The sequence below is a fragment of the Muntiacus reevesi genome, chromosome 2, assembly GCF_963930625.1.
Source record: "Muntiacus reevesi chromosome 2, mMunRee1.1, whole genome shotgun sequence".
NCBI lineage: Eukaryota > Metazoa > Chordata > Mammalia > Artiodactyla > Cervidae > Muntiacus > Muntiacus reevesi.
The window spans coordinates 252,219,028-252,238,856 of record NC_089250.1 but is presented as its reverse complement, the minus strand read 5'-3'; the positions used below and the strand labels follow the sequence as shown (position 1 = coordinate 252,238,856).

General features: G+C 37.4%; 1 protein-coding gene across 1 annotated transcript in view; it reads right to left on the bottom strand.

The window, feature by feature from the left end:
• LOC136157472 (hydrocephalus-inducing protein homolog) overlaps positions 1-19,829 on the bottom strand; it is a 162,061-nt gene that overhangs the window by 6,680 nt on the left and 135,552 nt on the right. The window contains exons 11-13 of the mRNA XM_065919346.1: positions 18,844-18,962; positions 14,124-14,347; positions 6,531-6,598 (exon numbers count right to left, since the gene is read on the bottom strand). Of these exons, the coding sequence (XP_065775418.1) occupies positions 6,531-6,598; positions 14,124-14,347; positions 18,844-18,962 (411 nt within the window). The remainder of the gene's footprint in view (positions 1-6,530; positions 6,599-14,123; positions 14,348-18,843; positions 18,963-19,829) is intronic.

The window sequence follows — 19,829 nt, the reverse complement described above, 5'->3', positions numbered from 1 at the left end:
AAAGTCAATTACAACCTTCTAGCTAGAACAATTCCTTGTACAACTACTTGTAGTAGCCTGTATTGCTTGTGTAGAAGCCCCCAAAAAGAGGATATTGCTTTATTAAAGATCAAACATTCATTAATACAAATGTTATTCCTAGGTTTCTGGTTGCATCAAATCTGAATTACTGTTCTACTGTCCATCTGAATGCAAGCACTTTACATCTAACACATTAAAAAAAATCAACATCTATGTGTCTTTTCTTCAAATAATTAACAACACACTTGGCCAGACTGCCTCAAAGACTCAAAAGAGACACTTTCATAACTCTCTCAGTACTTAAATAATGATTTAAAAGATTGTAGTCTTAGGAGGTTTGATTCTCATTCAAGATGTATATTTTCATCTGACCTAGAAAGCCCCGAAAAAGAAACTTAAGGAAACTAGGGGCAAAAGATCACAAGGCTACAAAGGAAAATTTTCAATTCTGACAAAAGGTGATAAATTGTTTGGAACATTATCTCTCTACCAATAATGGATCCTAACTAAGAAGAGTGTTAAACTGATTCAGCAATACCCAAGACGAAACATTAAATTACAAGTGACAGACTTTTGGGAATTCATTGGATATTTTAGACAATGGATTCCTAATTTTTCTAGTAAAATAAAAATCTCCACAAAGCAAAGAGAAATGTATTGGCAGAACATTGTGCAAAAACAGATGGTATTATTGTAGCTGTCTATAGAAATATTTCACAATATAGGAGATCAATAGGCACATTTGCACAATTCATTTTGAAGATAAAAATATTCAGACTTAGAAAACAAACATTACTTAAAAATGGGATCCTCTGTTCACTTCAATGGTTTCTCATACCCCAAGTATGAAGTGCCCCAAAGTCTGAGCTGGTCTTTGACAAAAATCTTATACCACAGGTCCCATCATAAAGAAGATAATTTCTGAATAAGAGTTGATAGGAAAATTTCTCCTCTGTAACTGGCTCCTGTCTTACATCCTGCTATCATATTCCAGAAAAAAATGTGCAGTCAGTTGTGGGTCTAAATCATACTTCAGAGGACCTTTCAAATACAAATGGGCTATGCCAAAATTATACAGTTAAAACACGTTGTTGTAACTGTCTGTCTTGAGACAGATTTGAGCCTTCCTATACAGAAAGGCTGCTGCTGTAAATACGACTCAATCATTGTACTTGATAACTTTCCCCCATGGGGAACACCAGCCTTATGTAGAAGAGTTATAAAGAATCCTACAGTATATTAACCATTTGATGAAAAAATGTCACAATCCACAATCTTTGGAAAATATAGAGCATAAAAATTTTACTACTGATCTTAAACTGGCCAAGCTCTCTAAGCCTCCTGGATTTCTTTAGTGAAGAGTTTTACTTTTAGTTCTAATGTCTATCAGACCAGGTTAGCTCCCTCTGGAAACTCAAAGGTTATTCACCTTAGGAAATAAAAACTAGAAGAACCATGGGATTACAAGTGTCTTTATCAATCTGAATCAAGTTTCCTTAATAGAGATGTAACTAAACATTGTCTAGAACCAACTCACCTATAAGTTCAAGAAGCCTTCCAAAAGCTCACCCTCAGAAACTTTCCCTTTTTTCAGCTTCAAAAATGAAAAAATAAACCAATAGTCTTTACGGCCTTCTAACAACTGACCCTACAACTAACTAGGAGGTGAGCTTTTGGATAAAAAGATGCCCAAAGAAACTGAATTACTGGCTGAAGGTGTATAGAAAACTACTCTTACTAGAGATTCTTTAGTTTTCCTTTCCTTTTTTTTTTTTTTTTTTTTAATATCTTGGCCACGCTGTGCAGCACATGGAACTTTAGTTCCCAAACCAGGGATCAAACCTCCATCCTCTGCATTGCAAGGTGGATTCTTAACTGTTGGACCACCAGGGAAGTCCCTGGCTGGAGATCTTAAGTGGAAATTTGCTAAAATGAACTTTCAGAAATCAGTCACCTCAGCAGTAGATTGCTATTCTAAGATCCTCAGAAACAGCAGACTCGAAATGAAGTTGAAAAATTCTGCTCATGAGTGACAGAACAAGATTTTGCAACATACCTGGTATTACTGAGTTTCACACTTTACCTTGTATACTTTCGTTCTTATCATTCTGCCATATTATTCTCTACCTTAAGGTCATATTACCTTAAGGTCATTCTACCTTAAGGTCATATTAATTCTTAATCCTTCTGATATCGCTGTTGTGTTTCCCTTTACTGCTGCTTCTGCTGCTGCTAAGTTGACTCAGTCGTGTCCGTCTCTGTGTGACCCCATAGATGGCAGCCGACCAGGCTCCCCCGTCCCTGGGATTCTCCAGGCAAGAACACTGGAGTGGGGTACCATTGCCTTCTCCATTACTGCTAATGATCCCTTACTCAAATCTAGGCTTTGCTTATGCCTACTGTAATCTCTTCTGCCAACCTTTCTAAGAACTTCCTATGATCACGACAATTAAGCTTTGCCCATATCTCTCTACTTTACACCTTCCTAAAGTTAACTTAAATACTTCTCCTTGAGTAAAATACTGCTAGTTAATACTAGGTCATGTGTATTTTTGACGCTTATATTTATTTATCCCAACAACTCTGCCCTCAAACCCTAACTTCTCTGTCTAAATTATCTAATGGTCAAGTCCACAGAGAAACCAGAGCCTTCCAATTTCCTTATTCTCATTCAGCAAGTTCTTGTACCTCCTGAAAAATAGTGACTTTGCAGATATTTATCCTGCCCCATTTGATCTATCACCTGGTATACCACTGATGATTTGGTTCATTTCATTTCTTGATCAATCTGAGGAGTTATCAATGTCCCAGTGTTCCTTTAGGGACAATCACTACCCAAATTCTATAATTTAACTCTCTCAATACTGTAGCTTTAGTCAAAGTAATTAATTATTAGATATGACATCCAACATCCAATCCTACCATCACAATCTCCAGCAGTTCAGTTCAGTCGCTCAGTCGTGTCTGACTCTTTGTGACCGGATGCCATGATCTTAGTTTTCTGAATATTGAGCTTTAAGCCAATGTTTTCACTCTCCTCTTTCACTTTCATCAAGAGGCTCTTTTTTTCTTCTTCTCTTTCTGCCATAAGGGTGATGTCACCTGCATATCTGAGGTTATTGATATTTCTCCCAGCAATCTTGATTCCAGTTTGTGCTTCATCCAGCCTGGCATTTCGCATGATGTACTCTGCATATAAGTTAAACAAGTAGGGTGACAATATACAGCCTTGATGTACTCCTTTCCCAGTTTGGAACCAGTCTGTTGTTCCATGTCCAGCTCTAACTGTTGCTTCCTGAACTGAATACAGATTTCCCAAGAGGCAAGTCAGGTGGTCTGGTATTCCCATCTCTTTCAGAAGTTTCCACAGTTTGTTGTGATCCACACAGTCAAAGGCTTTGGCATAGTCAATAAAGAAGAAATAGATGTTCTTTTGGAACTCTTTTGCTTTTTCAATGATCCAGCAGATGTTGGCAATTTGATCTCTGGTTCCTCTGCCTTTACTAAAACCAGCTTGAACATCTGGAAGTTGACAGTTCACGTATTGCTGAAGCCTGGCTTGGAGAATTTTGAGCATTACTTTACTAGCATGTGAGATAAGTGCAATTGTTTGGTAGTTTGAGCATTCTTTACCATTGCCTTTATTTGGGATTGGAATGAAAACTGACCTTTTCCAGTCCCGTGGCCACTGCTGAGTTTTCAAATTTGCTGGCATAATGAGTGCAGCACTTTCACAGCATCATCTTTTAGGATTTGAAATCACTCAACTGAATTCCATCCCCTCCACTACCTTTGTTCATAGTGATGCTTCCTAAGGCCCACTTGACTTTGCATTCCAGAATGTCTGGCTCTAGGTGAGTGATCACACCATCGTGATTATCTGGGTCATGAAGATCGTTTTTGTACAGCTCTTCTGTGTATTCTTGCCACCTCTTCTTAATGTCTTTTGCTTCTGTTAGGTCCATACCATTCCTGTCCTTTATTGAGCCCATCTTTCCATGAAATGTTCCCTTGGTATCTTTAACTTCCTTGAAGAGATCTCTAGTCTTTCCCATTCTGCTGTTTTCCTCTGTTTCTTTGCACTGATCACTGAGGAAGGCTTTCTTATCTGTGCTTGCTATACCCATACTTTAAATATTTTAGATACCAACCAATAGTACTATTACCTCTTACCTACTTTATGATAATTACAATATCCTAACATCATCAAAACCAGCAGACCCTGTGATGCCAAATCTAGATCTTTATCTGTAATCAAGTAAATGCCATGTCTCTACTACTAGCCCGCAACTGATGCCTCTTCAAGAATGGGCCTTAGTGCCCATAAGGGGATGATATTATCAACTTCAGTCACCCTAATGTACTACCCAGCCCCACTATAGTCCCTGCAGACCTTGCTTAACTCCACGCAATGTATCTGTCAAACTGAAATAATTTAACAAGTCCTCCAATGTATGGCTGGCTTCTGTAACAGTTCTTTTCTCTCTTGCATCTGGAACTACCAATGTACACCTCTATTTGTCTTTCGTCCCTGAGCCAGTAACATGCTTTATTTTCTCTCTCTCATCAAAGCCCTACCTGCATAGGTGGGGTAATAATTAGAGAACTTCAAATAAATAATTCCCCAATGAACCATGTTTCTTTGTGGTAGGAGGCCAATCTACCTGAAGAAATACATGATACCTGGTATTGGAGTCATGAAGACTCTAGTTCCAATTTTGGAACTTGAAATATTATCACAAGATAATTTTGAAAGATTGTTACAAAACTGTTCCTAACTTTGGTCATTATAGTGCAGAATCCAGAAGCACAGAAAAGTAGCTTGAATTCACTGACCCAAGTGTTACGAAAATCAAACAACCTTAGATTTCCTGTTGGCAAGAAAAAAGGGTATGCTATTGTTAACCTTTCTTGTCATAACAGAGAGAAGACTAAGGAATCCGTCTCCAAACTCAAAGAAAAGGCAATTTGGGTTCTGAAGGTGGGCTCAAGAGAGGAAGTTCTCAGATCTCAGACTTGGGTAGTCTTGGGTCATGGCTCTGTACCGTCTTCTAACCTCTCATATCACAAGAGTCTAGCTTCTGTATCGCCTCTTATTGTGCATCTGTCACAGTTACCCTTCAAGTTGCAGGTCACTTTTATTTTCCTTCAAAGGAGCCTATCATTCAAATATGCCCTACAGATCTGTAAACATCTCTCTAGCCATTTTCACATTCTACATGAAGAGACATTCAACTTCATTTATATAAACTTTCTTATGGTAGGTGCCTTACCCAATACAACACAGGTCAGGATGGGGGCATCGTATAAATACATGTGCTCTGAATTTTAAAACACTTTTACAACATCCACGTGCTAAAGCAATTTATAAAGGCATTACGATTTTTCTTAAGAACTATTTTTCCCCAAGTTAGATGGGCCAACTTGAAACGAAGCAAAAGAAATAAAAGTCAAAATGGAAAACAATAGAGCAAAATGGAAATGATTAAGGAATAAAGATTCAGACTAGGGTTTCTCAATTAAAAAAAAATTACCACCTCCTAAAAAGAACCATTGTGATAAACTAATTTTATATCATCAAATCAGTTAATTAAATATGACTTAAAGTAGACTCAATTCTCTCTAACAAGAGAAATAAATACCAAGGAAAAAGATTGTTGGGTAGGGTGGACCTTTGGACACAAACAATTGTTATATCTAAGTTTTCTCAGCCCCTAGGAATCAATTTTTGCTTCTCTAGGGGCAACTGTCAACACCCAAGTTGACAAAATATGATTTAGATAGATCTCAATTGAAATACTAATTCTTCTACAGCTGTGTGACCTTTGGGAGTTATTTAACTGTTCCAGTGCTCAGGTCTTCTATCTTTAAAATGTAAACCTTAAAGAGTGCCTCACCCTAGGACTGCTAATGTGTTTAAATGTCATATTTCATATTATTACTTAGCAGCAATTGGACTGCAAGAAAGAACCAATTAATAAGTAAATTTGCTTCCACTGTTGTTATCAGTTCTATTATTGGGGAAGTTCAGATGGGAGATAATGACTCAGTGAAGCAAGTGAGTAAAAAGTCTATACAACAATAAAGAAGAGTCTTTAATTTGAAGTGATAAAACACCTGACTTAAACCACCACTGAGTTCACTTTAAATTTGAGAGCATCTCTGTTGACAGGCTGTGTAGCCAAAGTGGGCAGTCAAAATCTACAGAAAAAAAGAGTGTTCAGAATGTTCAGATAGTGGAGTGAAACATAAAGCATTCTGTTGTTCTATTGCAGGAAGGGGGTGGACAGCCATGGCCTGACAACTACTAGTGTCCAGCACAAGGCTAAAATGTTCACCTAAAAACTAGGAAATGGCAACAAAGTGCTAGAGCAGAAGAACAATTCTAGAACCTCTTAGCTATTGCCCACACAAAATGGCAAGAGAAATTCTTTGTAAACCTTCTCCCTCCCACATAGAGGGAAAAGGAATTTTTCTCAATATCTAATTTAAAATGGAAAAGTACTCACCAAAGGAAACATCACCAAAACGCAGAGCAGGAACATTAAAATGGAAGGTAGGTCCAATGACACAGCCTCTGGAAGTAAGAATATACACTGAGGGAATGGAAAGGGAACCCAATGAATTCAAGGTAACAGTCAAGAAGTGGGCAGAGAGTGAGCACTGAAAACCATAATTTGGCATTTAATCAATTACAGAATCATCTAGGACTCACTGAAACTGTGAGATGATGGTCAATCACAATGGTTCTTAAAATTCCTTTACAACTCAAACCTTTGCGTTTTAGCGAATGATGCTATGGTTAACTTATCACCATATTCCTACCAGTGATGAGGCAGAGAAGACACACCACTAAACTAATGGCACAAAATGTTAATGTGGATGAGATACACAACATGACAAGTTATTAATTCAGACAAGAAAAAATTATAGGTCTAATCCAGGTATAGACATCAAAGACTATCAATGATACCAGTATTCCTTGGCCCACACTTTTATAAATCTGCTTTAATCCAGTTCCTACCACCAACTAGCTGTGATCTTGGTCAATCACTTTACCTCTGTAGGTCTCAGTTTTTCTCCTAACATACACAAGAGAAGACGGGAATAGGTGGCCTTTAAGGACTCTTTAACTGTTGATTTTCTGTTTCCCTCTCATGCAAGGCTCATGATCTTGGAGTGATGCTCTAGCTTAAAATAAATAACAGAGATTCCATAGCTTCTAGCTGACTTCAGGTGTGGTAGATAGTATATTGGTCCCCAAAGATGTCTATCTGCTAACAAACCCCAGAATCTATGAATATACTAGGTTACATGGCAAAGACTAATTAAGGTAGCAGAAGGAATTGAAGTTGCTAATTAACTGAACTTAAAATAAGGAAATTGGGCTTACTAGGTGATGCTACTGGTAAAGAACCTGCCTACCAATGTAAGAGATATAAGAGATGTAAGAGATGCGGGTCCAATCCCTAGGCTGGGACGATCCCCTGGAGGAGGGCATGGCAATCCACTCCAGTATTCTTGCGTGGAGAACCCCATGGACTGAGGAGCCTGGGGGGCTACAATCCATCAGGCTGCAGAGAGTTGGACACGACCTAAATGACTTAGAAGGCATGCACACAGGATATGGACATCAGCCTGACTTATCTAGTTGGGTTCAGTGCAATCACTAGGATCTTTAAAATCAGAACATGGAGGCAGAAGACAAGGTAGGAGTGAGGCAGTGTGAGAAAGATTCAACCAGCTTTTGCTAGGTTTGAAGATGGAGGAGGGAGGTCATGAGCTAAAGACTGTGGGCAGCATCAAGAAGCCAAACAAGGTTAGGAAACAAATGCTCCCCAAGAGCTACCATAAACAAAGCCAGCCCTGGCCAATACTTTGATTTTAGCTCCGTAAGACCTGTGTTGGACTTAAAATAATATATGTGTATTGCTTTAAGCTACTGAGTTTGTGGTAATTTGTTACAGCAGCAATAGAAAACTAATATATCAGATATTTGTTTATTCTTGCCTTTTTCTATGGTCTATGTCCCTAAAATCTCTAGACCAAAGGTAAGAACTGAAATAATTTCCCATTTGTGTGTCAGGCTTTCAAAAGTTATAGACGCACAAATATCAGAAATCCCACTAAGCCTGAGTCTTCTAATCCACCCAGATCCAGATGTTGGTGATGTAGGTGTGTCAAACCATGCTGAATGAACTTGGTGCCCCAGTGATACTTCCGGCTGCTACAGATCTGACTATAATATGTTGAGGGGCTCCTGCAAGCCTGGGAGGAGAGATGACAACAAAGACTCAGTGCAGGAAGTCTGGATTCTAAAAGCCTTTCCCAGGACCATCTTTTCTATTTTATGCTAATAATCCAAAGTGGTTTCAAAAGGAGCAGCTGGTACTCAGGAGGAATTAGGATCCAGCTGAGAATGAAGTCAAACGAGCCTACAGATTAGATACTTGATTTGTAAAAAAAGTTTTTGGGAGGCCAAAGTAACGAATAGATCAAAAGAGTCTGCAGTGCACAAAAGCATAAAGAAATAGGAAAGAAGATCACAAAACTGCACAATGCAGTCATTTAATCAGTGAAGCAGGAAAAAACCAGAGTTAAATCGCATTTGTTCAAAGGCACATATAACTAAGGGAACGGCAGCTGAATACCAACTGGGCTTAGACACTGTCATATCCATTCAAACAGGGATTCTGAATATTAGGACAGTCTCTGCCAAGATGGTACCCAACACCAATGCAGTGGTCTGTTAAGATTAGAATTTTAAAGACCAAGAGATAGAGTGATTGAATTATTATGTTGTTATGTAAAACAGACTGAATGAAAAATATGCTACAGTTAAACTTCATAAAGTCACATATGTAAAAATAGGAGAGTATAAAATTGCTTATAGGTAATTTTTAAAAATCACTTCAATTTTACAGTGTTGTTTATCCAACCACTTTAAGTACTGTGTCATGCAGTTGGAGAAATAAACAGAAATAGAAAAAAATTCAGCAATAGTTCTGGTAACTTTCAAGGTATACTAGCAAAAATTATGTGGTATTGAGGAAAGAAGATTACCTGACAGTGAAAGAATAAGAAATAAAATTTCAGAATCCACAACATAAACTTTATAGAGACTTCCTGGGCTATAAGGCCCAAGAGAGTGTCCCTGGCAAAGGCATAAGTAAAATGAGCATTACTGTGTGGAACTGAAAGTAAATAATAAATTGTACATGTATTTCAACCTTTATCATTAGACATTTATTTGTGACACCACATATTTACCAAGTTTTCAAAATTACTGTTTGTGGTATGACATGCTAGAACAATTCTGGACAAATGCAATTTAGACAAGAATATTTCTCTTAGCAATTTGTAATTCGTTTTAGGATGAAATAAACATTCTTTCCACAGTCAGATTTTCCTTTCCTTTGCAAGAAACAAGGAGTGAACATGCAAAAAAAAAAAAAAAAAGGCATGGGAGCTGGTATGAATGGTAAGGTCCAGAGACTTAAGAGACCTAAACTTCATAGAATACCTGGAGTATTAACTAGTCCAAACTTACTTGTGAAAAGGTTCCTAGAAGATTTCTAAACTCTGCTATTCATAGTGGAGAACACAAGTACATTCTGATCTATTCAGACATTGCTAGTGACATGCAACACTATATAGAGCATGCTTGGGATCTTTAGGGGAAGAGAGATTTAAAAAATTCACCCATGAAATGACAGAACTATTATTCAATATTACAGGCTCTTGGAAATTGTAAAAAAAATAACAGCCTCATTCAAATATAATTCATATGCTATAAATTCACCCACTTAACAGGTACCATGTTGTAGCATGTACATCCTTCTTTCTTTTCTCATTCCTTTTTATATATTCCTTAATAACATTCCATTGTGTGAACAGACCATGTTTTATTTATCCATTCATCAGCTGGGAGACACTTGGATTATTTCCACCTTTTGGCTACTAAGAATAATGCACTGTTAAACATTCATGGGCAAGTTTTTGTGTGGATTTAAATTTTCATTTTTCTTGGGTAGGTATCTAGGAATGGATTGCTAGATTATAAGGTAATTCAAAGTCTACCTCTTCGAAAACCTGTCAGACTGTTCCAAAGTGACTGCAAATTTTACATTCCCACCATCAGTGTATGAGACTTCTTATTTCTCTACATTCTCTACAACACTTGCTATTTTCTATTTTTAAGTTATAGCCATCCACACAGGTATGAAGTTGCATCTCAGTGTGGTTTCTATTTGCATCTCCTTGATGATTAATGATGTTGAGAGTCTATTCACATGTTATTAGTTACTTGCATATCTTTTTTAGAGAAAAGTCTGCTCAGACGGTTTGCCCATTTTTAACCGGGTTGTCTTTTTGTTATTGAGTGTTAGTGTTCTGTATATATCTTAGATAGATCCCCCTTTTCAGATATATGATTTACAAGTATTTTTTCCCATTTTGTAGTTTGCTTTTTTCATTTTCTTAATAGTGTCCTTTGAAGCACAAAATTTAAAAATTCTGATGAAGTCTAATTTACTTACTTTTCCTTTGATTGCTTATACTTAGGTGTCATATTTAAGAAATCTTTGCCTAATCCAAAGTCATGTATAGTTGCACCTATGCTTTATTTTAAAAGTTTTATAGTTTTAGTTTTTACATTTAGGTCTTTGGTCTATGTGTGTGTTAGCCACTAAGTCATGTCCGACTTTTTTGTGACCCCATGGACTATACCCTGCCAGGCTCCTCTGTCCATGGGATTATCTGAGTAAGAATACTGGGGTGGGTTGCCATTCCCTTCTCCAGGGCATCTTCTGGACCCAGGGATTGAACCCAAGTCTCCTGCATTGCAGGCAGATACTTTACCGTCTGAGCCACAAGGGAAGTCCATATTAATTCTGTATATGGTGTGAGGTGGACGGGGGGGGGTGCATGGAACTTTATTCTTTTGAATGTAGATATCCAGTTGCTCTAGCATCATTTGCTGAAAAACACTATCCTTTTTCCCATTGAATTTTCTTGATACTCTTGATAAAAATAAACTGACCATAACCATATGAATTTATTTTTGGAATCTCAATTCTGTGCCATTGATCTATATGCCTATCTTAATACCAGAATAACAGATGCTTGATTACTGCATCAAAACTGTAGTATGTTTTGAAATGGGATATATAAATTCTCCAAATTTAGGGTTTTTTTAAAAAATTATTTTGGCTATTCTGGATTTCTTGCCTTTCCATATAAACTTTAATATCAGCTCATCAATTATTGCAAAAGGACAGCTGGAATTTTGATAGAATCATGTTGAATCTATATATCACTTTGTGAAATCTTGCCATCTTAGGTTAATACTAAGTCTTCTAATTCATGTCACTTATTTAGGTCTTCTTTTAAATTCATTTTTGATGAGGTTTTGTAGTTTTCAATGTGTAAGTCTAACACTTTTTTTTTGTTACATTTATTCCCAACTATATCATTCTTTTAACTATTGTAACAGGAATTTTCTTAATTTTATTTTTGAATTTTCATTGCTACTCTCCAGTAATACAAATGATTTTTGTATATGAGCCTATATTGTATAATTTTTCTGAACTCAATCGCTAGCTCTATAGCTTTTTGGTGGAATCCTTGGAATATTCTACATATAAAATCACATCATCTGCATAGAGAGATAGTTTTACTTCTTCCTTTTCAATCTGAAAGTCTTTTATTTCTTTTTCTTGCCTAATTGCCTTGGCTAGAACTTTTAATACAATGTTAAACAAAAACAACTTTCAGTTTTATTTTTTCTCTATTGTTTTTCTTTTTTATTTCATTAATTTCCACTATAATCTTTATTATTTCCTTCCTTGTGCTTGCTTTGGATTTAGTTAGCTCTTCTTTTTCAAGTTTTGTAACATAGAAATTTAGGTTATTGATTTGAGATCTTTTTTCTTTTTAAATACAGGCACTCACAGCTATCAATTTCCCTCAAAGCATTACTTTTACCACATCTCATAAGTTTTGGTACTCTGTGTTCTGCTTTCATTTATCTCAAAGTATTTTGTAATTTTTTTCTTTGCCCTATTGGTAATTTAGGTGTGTTTTTTAATTTCCACATATTTGTAAATTCTCTACATTTTCTTCTACTTTGGATTTTTCATTTTATTTCTTTCTAGTTAAAGAACACACTCTGCATGATTCAAATTATTTAAAATTTATTGAGACTTGCTTTATGGCCTAACACATGGTCTATTCTGGAAAATGCTCCAAGTGCACTTGTTGGGTGGCGAGTTCTATAGGTTTCTGTTAGGTCTAGTTGGTTTATGGTATTATTCAACTATTCTATTAAGATATTCTGGCGAGCTGTTCTATCCATTATTGAAAGGGGGGTAGTGACATTTCCATTTATTACTGTTCAATTACCTATTTCTCTCTTCCATTATATAAACTTCTGCTTCATGTATCTTTGGGCTCTGTTGTTAACTGTGTCCATATTTATTTCCTCATAGTTCTGTAGGTTGGAAGTCTAAGATCAACATGTTGGCAGGGCTGGTTTCTTATGAGGAATTCTCTCTTTCGCTTGCAAATGGGTACCTTCTCCCTGAGTCTTCCCACAAATAGGTCTTTTCCTATTTGTGTATCTGTCCTAATGTCCTCTTCTGACAAGGATATCATTCATATTAGATTAAGGCCCACTCATATGACTTCACTTTCCCTTAATTACTTCTTTAAAAGTCTTATCTCCAAGTGCAGTCACATTGTAAAGTACTGGGTGTTAGGACTTCAACATATGAATTTTGAGAGGATGTAATTCACCCTATAGCAGAGATAGTTAGGTGAAAGAATTGAGAAGAAATGGTAATCACCTTCAAGTCAATCTTAAGATTCTACATTTTCAGTAGATATCTTAAAATCAATAAGTTTTCCTAGGATCATTCAGGCCTCAGAAATGTGCCTGTCTCTTTTCTATGTCATCTCTAGACCTCAAGGGAGAGACTTCAGATGTAGATGGAGTGAGGTCCTGCTAGGCTTCTGAACCAAAATAAGAGAGACTATCGGCTAATTAACAACCTGTTGCTGTGGGAATCCAAATAGAATCTGCAATCTATTCTGAAGACATGAACTTCTAAAGCAACAGGAACCAAAGTTATAGGTCTGCCAACGGGCTGGTTACAGAGAACTTCTTTTTAAAACCTGAAGACAAACAGAGCAGTCGGAGAAGGCATCAAAAGATGTCTAGCACAAAAGTTTCAAGTGTCTAGCACTGGCTGACTGACACTATAAGTAGACTTTTATAATTCTTGGCGGCATTAGACGTAAGAGCATTTAAATAATTTCCTTAAAATAAAAACAAAAGATGGGAAAAAAACAAAAGGTGAAAGTTTAGAGGAACTATTAATAGGGTGACAGCCAAAGCTTAGTCATAGAAGATGATTTTATCCAGGTGTTAGTAACTTACTTTCCCTAAATATAGTAAAACAGAGAGAGTAAGTAGAAACTAATTTAAGTCTTTATTTTATAAGGTTATAATTTAAAGAAAAACTAGATCCCAAAAGAGCAACTGCATCCATGTTACAAGAAGTTATACATGTCTACTAGAGAAACACTGGTAGAAATTTAAAACACCCTTATATATTGACGTATTCATATCAACAAAGACAGATATTGATATTCAAGACATGATCTAGTTCTGGTTTTTAAAATAATTTTATGAGAGGATTTTATTTTTACATTTTATGTTTGTGCCTGGATTTTAAAAAGCAATCAGTAGGGAGTCAAATTGTTATTTTCAGATAGGTATCAATAGTGTTATTAACAGGGGCTGGTGCACTGGGAAGACCCAGTGGGGTCTTGGGGTGGGGAGGGAAGAGAGAGGGGGGATTGGGATGGGGAATACTTGTAAATCCATGACTGATTCATGTCAATGTATGGCAAAAACCATTAAAATATTGTAAAGTAATTAGCCTCCAACTAATAAAAATAAATGGAAAAAAAAAAGAAAAGAAAATAAATATTCTGTCAACCTAGTAATTCTCCATTAATGTATAAAGTGATCTAGTTTTGAAGTTTAAGAAAGCATAGGTAAAAAGTTCAGTTTCCATATTACTTGTAGAAGCACTTACCTAATGGTCAATTTCACAGGCTCAGGTGACCCATTCACATTGACCAGGAACTCTTCTTCAAAGTGCCCCAGGACGGTAGAACTAAAGGAGATCTGGATAGCCTGGACTCCGCTTGGTTCGATGATGCCTTCCTTGGGAATGAAAACAAAGCAGGCCCCCAGAGGTGAAACTGGAGGGATCACATTGAAGAGGGCATCAATGCTGCCTTTGTTGGATAGCACTGCCTGTATCAAAAAGACAAGAATGAGAAAAGTAAGCAACGGAACTGTGATTTATTTTCATATAAGCACCAACACAGAGACAGCTGCAGGAAGACAGCTCCAAAGAAAAACCTCAGGGGAAAAATGAACAGTGTTCTGTTTAAAGACAGGAGTCCCAAGCCAGAAAATAATTTTGTGTTTTTATCTCCTCTTTAAAATGGAGTTAGTCATATGTATTATACTTAAGCTATAAAGACTGATCATAATCACATCTACTGAAGAAAAACCTTAAAATACCTTTTATTCTACCCATGAAATTATCAAGGGAAGGTAGGTCTTTCCCTTATACACATGAGAAGGCTGGGATTAAGTGACATGCTGAAAAGTAAAAATCAAGTCAGAATATAGGAGCAAGAACTATCTAAGCCTACCTTTATAATGTAGCTTGAAGAATGTAGATGAGATATAATTGTGGATTCCAGATTGCAAAGATTCTCTTTGTTGCACCATTAGATTTCATCCTATTTTGATACTTTCATCTCAAACTCTAATGGAGAGATAACTGTTTGGCAAGCTACTGTTTTACTACAGAGAAGTTTTATTCCTATATATCAGTTTCTGGAACCAATTTGCCCATATTTGATTGCACACTAGGTGTGTGTAAAAAGCTCGTGCTTGGCATTTAGAGGCCTCTTCGCTGGCTCTGTCGACTGCTCCTGCTGCCATTTGCCACAGTTGCTGCCGTGAACCTGTAGCACTGCCACACAGTTCTACCCCTGGACTTCTAGAACACAATCTCCATTCCTTGCCAATGTTTACACCTGAACAAGTGAACAGCCATTCTCTCTATGTAGTAAGTGCCCTCAACCTACACTCAACCTATCACTGGAGGAAAAAAAAGAGGAGATAGGAAAGATTCATAAAGGTATGTGAGGCATGTCAGGAACTGAGAAAGCCAAGAGAGAATTTCCAAAAGACGTTGAATGTGGACAGAGGTCGAGGAGAATAAGCTTTGAGAAAATGCTACAGATATTTTATTTTTAATTGGGTCATCCCTGCCCTCAAAGAAGAAAGTAATTCCAACAGAGCGTGACTGAGGAATCCAGAGTACAAAAGTTTAGGGAGTGCACAGATGCAGAGGAAATAGTGGTTGACTGTTCCAGACTGCTGTTTTGACAATATTAGTGGTAAAAAGAGAAAATGGGGGTGGCAAAGCTGTAGGACGGTATGGTAGAGGAGATCTAGTCTATTTGTACTATTAAATGAGATAATGCGGTCAAGGCCCAGATTAGATGTTGATGTTGTAATAAGAAAAGGGGACTAGATAACCAAGATAATAGGATTTTGGTGGGTGTAGGGGGTCCACTAGATTAGGTTGCCTCCTAAGGAGCAGAGAAGAAGGAATCAAGAGCACAAGTAGGATAGAGACAGTGGCCCTTGCAAAGGAAGAAACTGCTCCTGCCAAGAGAAGATGGATGATTCACCACAAGATACCTGTTACTTGATGTTACTCATCTTTTTACATTTATTTCCCATCTCCCTCGTTCTAAGTTCCTTGGTCATAGGAACCACATTTTGTTCTTTACTCCTTTTAAAAAGACCATGTAGAAAAGTGATTATGACCACGGTCTCAGAAGTCAAATGCCTGGGTTCAAATCCCAGCTTCTCCACTGACCTTGAAGAACCTGCTTAGCTTCTCTGTGCCTATTTCCCTACTGGTAAAATATAAGTACTATTAACTTCTCAGATTGCCATGAAAATGAAATTTATTAATTTACGTCACTTTTAGACTAGTGAGTGGCAATGAGTGTTCATAAAGGACAGTGATTGATATTTATATAACCAGTGTTAAGCCAAATGAGTTTAAGATTTATCTGTGCTTAAGATGCAACTGATATGTACTAGTTAGTGGTAACGTGAAGGCAACTCAAAGGTATTGGTGCTAACTTGAAGGACCTTTGTTCTCCTCTCTGAGCTGGTACAAGGACTGTCTTTACTGTTGTCTTACTCAGATTTTCTATAAGGGGCCAACTCTATTTTCAAGAATTATGCGTTTCATTCTTCTCCCCCCTGACAAACCAGAAACTACTTATGTATACGGAATCCAGGAAATTGTTTGGCAGCACAGTTCTGACATCTTCTGATTACTAGTAATGCTCTTACCCTGTAGTCCAACTCCTTGGAGAGGGGGAAATTTATAGAAGAACTTCACCTCTCATTTGTTTTTCTTCTAATTACACTGGGGAACAGTGTATACTCTTGGGGATTATTCTTTATGTATCTGCTAAGCTCAGCAATGACTAAGAGCAATAGCTAGTTATTCAAATTCGTCTCAAGTAGGTAATGTAATAAATTGAAACAGAGATGCAATGAGGCATCAGCATTAAATACGCAATGTGTGCAAAATATTCCTATAAGAAGCACCTTACCATGTCCTTCTCTGGCACTGCACAGCTCTCAAAACTGTCCAGTCTAATGCTGCACTCCATTTAACACTTATTTAGCTGGCTGTGGTTTGTTACTGTTCAAATGTGGGAGGGTGGGAAGTGAAGGGCTCAAGTACACTTCTCTTAAAATTTGTAAGAAAGTATTACTATATTCAGGCAAACCCTATCCATTTTGCATCAGAACTAAATGCTCTTTTCTGCTGCAGCACCTATAAGACACAGTCTTTAAGGTATAAGTGAAATTTATTCTGGATAAATTACAGGCAGAATACCAATTCAATAAGAATTCATATCTGTTTCCCTCTAAATGACTATTTTTTTCAGAATGCAACACAGCACGATGCGACATGGTGGGTGTGCCCGTTTCATTTTCTGATAGTCATGCAACTGATTACTTCATTTAAAGTGTGCTCTTAGGTATATTCCACGTCAACATGATGTTAACACCTCTATTTACCTTTCAAATCATCCCATTTGGGATATCGTTAACTCTGATGAATGTGATGACAAATGACACAGCAGGAAGCTCTCAACATCACCTGGGCACTTACCTTCCATGCCAGGTTAGGCTGGGCTGAAAGGTGAGCTGCCTGTAGACCGGATTTGCCCACAATGAGATGCCAAGAGACTGACAAGCCAGCAAAGGGCCTTCTCTTCCCCTAGGATGTCAGGCCCGAGCCACTCACTGCTCACTAACATTTCCAAGCTATGTGACCTTGCCAAGTTACTTAACAAATGTGGCAGAATGAAGCTGGCTGTTCACTGGACCTATATCCTCTTCTTCCTGTGTCTATAGCTAGACTACATTTCCCAATTACCCTCGCAGTCACAGAATGTGAACAAAAGCGATACGTGCCACCGCTGGTGCTGCCTCCTATAAAAACCTCTTGTGCGCATCCCTCCATGTTCTACTATCAGTGTGATACACGTGACACTGCAATCTTCAAGTCACACGTGAGGGGTAAGGGGTGGCAGAGCCATGAGATAGGAGGCTGAGTTCCTGATCCTCCGCAGGAGGAGAGCCCTCCGCTGATGAGCAAGCTTGTCCGGGACTTTATGTTAGGAACAAAATAGATACATTATTGTATTTGCTTGTTATGGTATGTAGCATTACCTCCTCTAGCTTCCTCAGCTATAAAATGGGGACAGTCATTGTACCTACTTCATATGGCTATTGTGAGGACCAAGAGAACTAATACATGTGAGGTCCACACACCTGAAGGGTGAGAATGTTGAATTAACTGCTATGCACCTCATATTTCTCATTTATAAAACAGGTACATAAAAATTAGAAATGACACATGCACATGTAGGCATGCACACAAAATAGAGCGCGGAACCTGATGCCTATTTGTCTCTCACTAAATGAATGCTTTTGTTTTTACATTTATAGAAATACAAACACAATTTAGGAATTTTTTCACAATAACCTTTCTAGGTAATAGTTTTATATAATGTAAACAAATGTCCTAGAAACGAATTTAATGATGAAGCGACACTGAAGTAATTTTGATCCTCATGAACCCATGGGAACACTATGTAAAAAAATCATTTTCTATTTAATTGGAAAGGCAAAACAGGGAGATAGCTTCCAGGAATCAGGATGATTGGTTTTTAAATCAGGGAAAATTAAATTAAAATTTTAAATTAGAGAAAACTCTGAAGTGTGAAAACAGCTTTCCTCATTAGGACATTCTGGAAAATGTAACAGGTCCTCCATTCTCTCATCTGTAGGATTTATGTTGCCAGAGAACAAACATTAAGCAGATAGGGAGATGTATTAATATTTATGGTGTCCCCCTTTGCAATTCATAAAATGATGCTGATAAAATCAATAAAATTATGAATTTGATGCCTTTTGTAAAGTTAGAAGGGCTGAAAGGGATGGGAAAAGTTGCTTCCTTCAGTAAAACTGGGAGGGAGGAAGAGGAGTTTGATCATTTGGGGTCCAAATAGGTGTGAGTAACGGTAAAAAAAAATATGATAGCAAAAATTTCTTATCAATAAAAACACAAAAAATCAAACAAAAACAGCACATACTTTTGAGTCTCAATGAATAATCTTAATGTTTACCTCATAACAATGTACAGATCCAACAAAAACTTTTCCAATATCCAGCAACTCAAAGTTGAAATGAATCTTTGGTCCTATTCCTTCCCCTTTGATTCGGAGGGGCAGACGGATCTCTCGACCTGTTGAAACAATTCAGATTTTATTATCCTAAGTGATGCTCTATTCCCCTAGATCACCCACAACTTCTTATTAACAAAACCAGTCAAGATTATTGCAACAACATCCTGCAATGGACTGAGAGAATGTAATTTAACCAATGCTAAATAATTAGCTTATATTTAAGAAACAAAAATACTATTAGTTTCTTAACTTTCAGTTCAGCTGAGTTCAGTCGCTCAGTCGTGTCCGACTCTTTGCAATCCCATGAATCGCAGCATGCCAGGCCTCCCTGTCCATCAACAACTCCCAGAGTTTACTCAAACTCATGTCCATCGAGTCGATGATGCCATCCAGCCATTTCATCCTCTGTCATCCCCTTCTCCTGCTCCCAATCCCTCCCAGCATCAGGGTCTTTTCCAATGAGTCAACACTTCACATGAGGTGGCCAAAGTATTGGAGTTTCGGCTTCAGCATCAGTCCTTCCAATGAACACCTAGGACTAATCTCCTTTAGATCTTAACTTTAGAGGACAGCTTATATTGCAAGTGAGATTGATCTTTCAGTGGAAAAAAAAATTTTTTTTTAATTTAACCCCATATCTTAACTGTATCCTTAAATTTCTTACAAAGGAAAATAATTTCTCTAAATCAAAGAGAAATGATCTCTAAAATATGACCATAACATGAGAGTTGACATGGGTCTCCAAGAGACTTGTTCACACTGATCTTTCCTAGATTTAGGAAGAGGCAGGGCATTAACAGATCTGAGTCCAGGAGTCTATCTGACCCTCACTTTACAGCTTCTTTCATGTAGAGGAAATGGAATCCAGACTTTATTTTCTTGGGCTCCAAAATCACTGCAGATGGTGACTGCAGCCATGAAATTAA